The sequence below is a fragment of the Nansenia antarctica genome (genome assembly GCF_963989245.1).
Source record: "Nansenia antarctica genome assembly, chromosome: 13".
Lineage (NCBI taxonomy): Eukaryota > Metazoa > Chordata > Actinopteri > Argentiniformes > Microstomatidae > Nansenia > Nansenia antarctica.
In genome coordinates, this window is record NC_137683.1 from 18,324,060 (window position 1) to 18,331,559 (window position 7,500).

General features: G+C 43.7%; 1 protein-coding gene across 1 annotated transcript; it reads left to right on the top strand.

Annotated features, from left to right (window-relative positions):
• Positions 1 to 972: 972 nt before the first annotated feature.
• LOC308169658 (uncharacterized protein) lies at positions 973 to 6,882 on the top strand. The gene is made up of 5 exons (XM_080544373.1): positions 973 to 1,101; positions 2,052 to 2,156; positions 3,752 to 3,935; positions 4,202 to 4,347; positions 5,089 to 6,882. Exons 1-5 carry the CDS (start codon positions 1,045 to 1,047, stop codon positions 6,229 to 6,231), a joined length of 1,635 nt encoding a protein of 544 aa, XP_080400499.1. The 5' UTR covers positions 973 to 1,044; the 3' UTR covers positions 6,232 to 6,882.
• Positions 6,883 to 7,500: the final 618 nt, after the last annotated feature.

The following is a 7,500-nucleotide window of genomic DNA, read 5'->3' on the forward strand; positions in this document are numbered from 1 at the left end:
TTCAGGTAGTTTGTTCCAGGATGCAGCAGTGACTAAAAGCGTCTGCACCATGTTTTGTTTTCACTCTTGGAATGATTAGCTGATTAGTCTCAGCTGACCTTAGGGGCCTTGTTGGAATATAGAGGAGATATATTTTGGTCCAAGACCATTTTGTCATTTGTATACAATTAGGAGTACTTTGAATTCAATTATTTAAGAGACAGCCAGTGTAGAGATCTCAGGATTGGTGTAATGTGTTCAAACGTCTTCGATTTTGTTAGGACCCTAGCAGCGGCATTTTTGATGAGCTGCAATTTACGAACTGCCACTTTAGATAGGCCTGTAACTGTTAGTAGACCATTACAATGTAACAAACCTTAATAAGGGCCGTTTCAGTGCTATGTAGCCTGATTGAAAATCATCAGAGATCATTTTGGGTCAAATAATTGCTAAGTTGATTTCAATTATTTTTCCTGTAGAGGAAAGGTTTGATAGGGGTAGTGGTGGTCTAGTGGATAGTGAGTTGGACTTGTGATCGGAAGGTTGTGAGTTCAAATCCCGCCTGAAGCCACACCACTACTAGTGTGCCCTTGGGTAAGGCACTTAGCCCTCAGTTACTCCAGGGGGAATGTCCCTGTAATTCGTAATTGTAAGTCGCTTTGGATAAAAGCGTCTGCTAAATGGCAAAATTAAAAATTATTAAATTATATGGGTCTGTAGTAGCCTAGTTAATTTACAAATGGGTCTAGGCCGTTCTTTTTGAGTAAAAGCTTGATAACTGCAGTTTTCAGGATTTCAGGGAAAATTCCTGATGAAAGGGAGGTGTTGATTATTTGTATTAGTTCGCCTGCCATGTAGAGGCTTGTTGGCAGGATTTCAAGGGCACAGGTTGGTAAAATCAACAGACCTGTTGATTTTGGTATCGATCGCTTAGTTGCTCATCGGTTGCTCACCTCATGTTGACCACGCAGAACAAACAGTGTTAGTCATCCCTCTGGGTTGAAATGGTCTGTGTGAGAGAGGGGGAGCAGTAGTCCTGACGTCCCCGTCACAGAGAGAAGAGAGATGAAGATACAACACCCAGTGATCTGCTTGTGCCTGGTGTTCCTCTGCTCAGCATGGGTACGCTTTTATATATATTTTAAAAATGCATACATATACAGTACAGGCCAAAAGTTTGGACACACCTTCTCATTCAATGCGTTTCCTTTATTTTCATGACTATTTACGTTGTAGATTCTCACTGAAGGCATCAAAACTATGAATGAACACATGTGGAATGATGTACTTAACAAAAAAGTGTGAAATAACTCTAAATATGTCTTATATTTTAGATTCCTCAAAGTAGCCACCCTTTGCTTTTTTGTTGTTAATAAAAAATATATTTTTTGTTGTTAATAAAATATATAATAATAATATTAAATATATATATGTATATATATATATAATAACATATTATTATTAACACATATTATATTAAATATTAGTATTATATATGTTATTAACAACAAAAAAGCAAAGGGTGGCTACTTTGAGGAATCTAAAATATAAGACATATTTAGAGTTATTTCACACTTTATTGTTAAATACATAATTCCTATGTGTTCATTCATAGTTTTGATGCCTTCAGTGAGAATCTACAATGTACCAAATAGTCATGAAAATAAAGGAAACGCATTGAATGAGAAGGTGTGTCCAAACTTTTGGCCTGTACTGTATATATAATTTTATTTTTAAATGTATTATTCTATTGTCACTTTATTTTGTTGTTGTTTGAGCTTAATTTCAGGTAGGCCTACGTATACCTACCTTTCTATATCTATCTATCTATCTATCTATCTATCTTTCTATGGAGGCTAAAGATACAGGTTAAATATGGCCTACATACTGTATATAGTCATTTCAGTAATAGTTCTGTTTGACATTCCTGTGCTCAGACTGGGAAACCAGTGACACTTTCATGGTGCATTCATGTGCTCCTCTGAAACTCATTTCAGTCATTTAATTGTTCAAATCAATTGTTGCTCTCTCCCTCCATCCCTCCCTCCCTCCCTCCTTCCCTCCCTCCCCAGGCCCAGGTGGATCCGCGAGGTGTTCGTCCTGTAGAGCAAGGCTACAAAGCTGCTGACAAATGTGCCACAGAGAAGAACTGGCCCTTCTGCTTCGATGAGCAATGGGTGAGTGGGGAGATTCTATTACTGAATTGGTATTATTATTATAAATATTAATATTATTATTATTGTTATTGTCCTTAGTATGTATAATATATAGTTATAATAATAATCATCATCATCAGAATCAGAATTATTTTTATTGCCAAGTATATTCGCACATACAGGAAATGTACTTGGTGTGGTTGGTGCATTAGACATAAAGACACAGACAACAATATAGTAAATAAAACAACGACAATGACAGAAAGGGGCAGTAGAGCAATAATTATGTAGGCTGTAAATTAGCGTATGTTAAGTGGGGGGGGAGGGGGGGTGAAAGTCCCAAAGTCAGTGAGAGGCAGGGGGCTTGTTTGTGAGGCACACTGCCATGTTCAGGTGGCACAAGGTTTTGGTCTTGACCGGAACCTGTTTCCAGATGGGAGAGGTGGTTTTGGAAGAGGTGGTGAGCGGGGTGGGAAGGATCAGCGATGATCTTTCCTGCTCTCTTACTGGTCCTGGAGTGGAACAGGTCCAGGACTGATAGCAGGTTGCAGCCGATGACCTTCTCGGCTGTTCCAAATAATCTGTTGTAATCTGCCTCTGTCCTTGGCAGTGGAGGCAGAGAACCAAACGGTGATCGATGGGCTGAGGATGATGGACTATAGAACTCCACCATCTCTTTCTGCGGCATATTGAATTTCTTCAGCTGCCGCAGGGAGAACGTCCTCTGCTGGGCCTTCTGGATGGTGGAGGTGATGTTCTCCTCCCACCTGAGGTCCTGTGAAATTATTGTGAAATGATATCATATTCCCGATCATAATCATAACCATAATAATCATAATAAATCCTTTAAAGGTGCAATCTGTCATTCAAACCAAACTTTTTTGGTCATCAGCTAGGGGATTGGGGACTGGATAAATAATAACCACTCTCAAATGCAAATGCGAATGAGTTTAAAAAGATAGTTGTAACCATGCATTGAAGCTATAGTGTTTGTTTACAATTGCATTGTTTACAAACAACGGAGTTGTGACGGGTTTACTGCACAGAGGGAGTCGGACAACAGGAATGGGTGGTTAATAAAGAGGGCGTTGCCCGTTTTATTTCCTCTGCCGCCCTCATGGATACTCCGCTACTTCAAATAATAATAATAATAATAATAATAATAATAATAATAATAATACTGGCAGGATGACCCCCGCACAGGTACCGCAGAGCCCAACTCTGGCTCTGCGTGTCGGTCCGCCCGCCCCTTTCGGTCGCTGCTCGTCAGTGTCTCTCCTTTGTGCCCCGGCGTCTCTCTCTCACTCTCTCCCGCTCCTACTGCTCTCCCAGGGGAAGACAAACACAACAGTTAAAAGCCGATGTCAATTACGCCCCCATCCTCTTCACCAACAGTCCTGCAGCCCCCTCTGCAGGCCAGACGCGGCATATTCCCCACAGGAGTAAAACAAGCTTATATGTCGGGTTCTGATGGAAAAAAGACAATACTGTACTAAGCATTTGGTTATATTCTACAATAATCAAGGCGATGTATAATAAATGTATACATTCCACAACTGGATGTATCAATCCCAGATTGTCCCTTTAACAGTATTGCGTCCTGCTCTTCTCCCCAGGGTCCTAAGTGCCCGTCTGGCTGCAGGCTCCAGGGTCTGGTAGACAAGGCGGACAACCAGCTTCAGAAGAAGGTTCAGAAGATCCGTGATCTCCTGGCCACCAACAACGCCAATCACCGCTCTGCTGACCAGGCGTCTAAACAAACCTACGACTACCTGAAGGAGAGACTGACCAGCGATGCAGGTACCTGCCTGTCTGTCTGTCTGTAGGTCTGTCTGTCTTCCTTCCTTCCTGTCTGTCTGTATATCTGACTGTTTGTCTATCTGCCTGTCTGTCTGTCTGTCTGTTTGCCTATCTGCCTGTCTGTCTGTCTGTCTGTTTGCCCGTCTGTCTGCCTGTCTGTCTGCCTGTCTGCCTGTCTCTCTGTCTCTGTCTCTCTGTCTATCCCCAGGCATTAACAATACGGTTATTAACCGATTATAAACAGTAGATATAAATGTGTTCCTCAGGTAATGACAACAGTTACTATGAGCTGGCGGAGAAACTGCGACAGAGGATCATTGACATGAAGATTAAGATCGATCGGCAGCTGGTCATCCTGCAGGGTCTGAAGAGCAGAGTCAAGGACCAGGTGGTGGAGATGCAGAGACTGGAGGTGCAGTACACCTCTCACACTTCAACTGTACATTCAGTTAAAGGGGCAATCCAGGATTCATTCTGCTGAATAACATCACTGCGTTACGACAACACTTCACTTCACTGGATTGAAGAGATAGTTTTCTATCTTACATCTTATAGCCAGAGGTTTCCTTATGATGAAAGTATTCTATGGGCAAGGATAAACGGTAATCCATGGTTCACAGTTGTTTAAAAAAGCCACTAACTTTAGCAACTACTAACAAAAGAGCAATGGGAGGTATAAGGGAAAGTAGACTAAATTCATGGCATGGCCAAGTCACCTCAAATGAATTCTCTAACTTGGTTTGAAGTTACATTAGGGTTAAAAAAAATAAAAATAAAAAAAATCTGGTCCTGGCCCATAGAATACTTTTAGGGTATGGAACATTCTGACTCTAAGGTGTAACATAATGAACTACCTTTAGATAAACATTTCACACATGGCCACACAACTCTTATCATATCAAAAGGATAGACAGTTCCTGTGTGTTCTTGTGATACGGATACTGTAGACTGTCTGTGTTTCTGATCTCCTCAAGACAGCCACGTTCACTACGAGAGCAGAGCTAGGACAGCTGATACTGGCATATCTTGCATATCTTGTCATAATAATAATAATAATAATAAATAATAACATAATAATGTTTTAAAAAATACATATGTCTTCCCCTTCCCTCTCCCTCCCTTTCTGCCTCCCCCCCACCCCCCTCCACCCTAGGTGGACATAGACATCAAGCTGCGTTCCTGTACGGGTTCGTGCAAGGGCTACGCGGTGTTCTCCGTGGACAAGGACAGCTATGTGGCTCTGGACAAGCAGATAGACCAGCTGGAGGCCCAGAGCATCCAGAGCGTGACCATGGTCAGTTCCATGAGCGTCATGAAGAGCCGCGCGCTCAAAGACGTGGTGGTGGACAGCCGCTTCAAGGCCGCCAACCCAGACATGAAAGAGCAGGAAAGGCAGGTCTTCTTCTCCGATGTCAAGACCGTCGCGCTGACACTCGAGGGTGAGGGCCCTATGCCCCAACGCGCGTCGTCAGCGGCAACCGTCAGTAAGGTCCCAGGTACGGGTCTCTCCTCCTCCTCCTCCTCCTCCTCTTCATCTTCCACTTCGTATTCACCGTCGTCAGGTTCCCATTCACCGTCGTCAGGTTCCTATTCACCATCGTCAGGTTCCTATACACCATCATCAGGTTCCTATATACCATCGTCAGGTTCCTATACACCATCGTCAGGTTCCTCTGGGTCGATGCTGAACCATGGGGTTGGAGGTGTGGTTGGAGGTGGGGACCACTTCATGGGAGGTGGAGGAGGTGGAGGGGGTGGAGGAGGAAGAGGAGGAGGAGCAGGAGCAGGAGCAGGAGCAGGAGCAGGAGCAGGAGCAGGAGGAGGAAGAGATCAAGGACACACACAACACACCACAACTGTGAGCTGCACCAAAACAGTGAAGAAGATCACGGTCCACACCAAGGATGGACCACAGGAGAGGTACGAGGAGGTGGTGACAGGAGGACCAGGGTGTGGGTCAGGGGCAGGGGCAGGGGCAGGGGCAGGGACAGGGACAGGGACAGGGACAGGGACAGGGACAGGGATGGGGACAGGGATGGGGACAGGGATGGGGACAGGGACAGGCATGGGTAGTGATGGGATGAAAGGCTTCTTCCCCTCCTTCTTCAACCCCTCCTCCTCCTCCTCCTCCTCCTCTTCCTCCTCCACTCACCAGTCACTGAGCAGCACCGGCGGCACCACGGGAAGCAGCCTCTCCGATCGGTTCAAGTCCGATCCGTTCTTCTCCTCCGGGTTTGACCTCGCAGGCTTCATGCACAGTACGGATGACAACACTGGCCAGAAACGTCAGCATTAGCTACTTGATAGCTACTAGCCTTGGGTTACAGAAGTGAACCATTACAATTTACTGTCTTAGAATATACCTTAATTGAATACAATTCCTGTGTCAAATTATCCTTGTGATTGCAGCTTACTCATATGGTTGCGAAGAAAATACTTTTCAAGAGGGCAGAAATTGTTGAAAATGTATGAAACACTTCAAGAAATGTCAGCTTTATTGGTTTTAGACAAACACAGAGGGTATGGTGTTGAGGTATAGGCTATTCTGAACTGGGTTGAGGAGGTGGAGGGTTACTGTAACTGTTGCCATGTTGTCACCCAAAGCTCCAAGAGACACTGGGCATTCTAGTTCCAAATTACAATGTTTCTACTTTCCTGGAGTGTTTGTGGTGGCAACATGGTGACTGATTGGCCAACCTCAGTAGAGTCCACGTATGGAGTTGACAGCAGAAATGAGGGAATGACAGCAGAAAGGAGGGAGGGGGGGAGAGAGGAAGAGGTTAAGAGAGACCCTGCCCACTGTTGACTGCCAGTAAATAATTCAATGTCACTGTGTTTTATCACTCTGTCAATGTTCTTGATGTCAGAGACCTCAATGTTCTTGTGCAAACAAACAACCAAGTCACCTCCAACCAAGCAGCTTTACAATAAAAATGTGTTCACTTCATGTCTTATGGTGCTGTTTTTATGAAAACTTTGCTTGTGTTTAAATCACAATAGTTGTGAAGTTCAAACATAGTAAAACATATATTATAGAAAGCATTTAGTGCTACATTAAAGGGGAAATCTGGGATTGGTACGTCTGTTTTTAGGCTTAACTTAATGATATTCAGCCTTTTATTAATGACACAGTGGTACAGGGTCTGGTGAAAAAATCCATCTCTTCAGGCGACACCTTAACTGTCCCTCCTGAAGACCTCTTCATCCCCACTAGGCCCCTGTACAGTTTCTCTACTGTAAAAAAACAAAACAAAAACATGTAATTCTTCCGTCTTCTAGCAAAAGATTACTTTTTCTTACGGTGACTGATAGATAGATGATCCACTTAATTAGACAAATGTATTTGTCGTAAATCATTTTGGATAAACCATCTGCTAAATGTACTGTGTTGGTGGAGGTGTTCCACTGTATTTCTGAAAACATACTCACTGCTGCTCTCTGGTGGTGAGAAGTGAATACTGCGAGGCAGAGACACACAGACAGACAGACAGACACACACACACACACACACACACACACACACACACACACACACACAAGATAACAACATCTTTTGAATGAGTCA

What these genes read in the sequence shown, in the direction of transcription:
- LOC308169658 (XM_080544373.1), top strand. Translation starts at nt 1,045, where the DNA reads ATGAAGATACAACACCCAGTGATCTGCTTGTGCCTGGTGTTCCTCTGC. An exon ending in TGTTCCTCTGCTCAGCATGG is followed by an intron (nt 1,102 to 2,051) that starts GTACGCTTTTAT and finishes CTCCCTCCCCAG; the next exon opens with GCCCAGGTGGATCCGCGAGG. An exon ending in GAGACTGACCAGCGATGCAG is followed by an intron (nt 3,936 to 4,201) that starts GTACCTGCCTGT and finishes TGTGTTCCTCAG; the next exon opens with GTAATGACAACAGTTACTAT.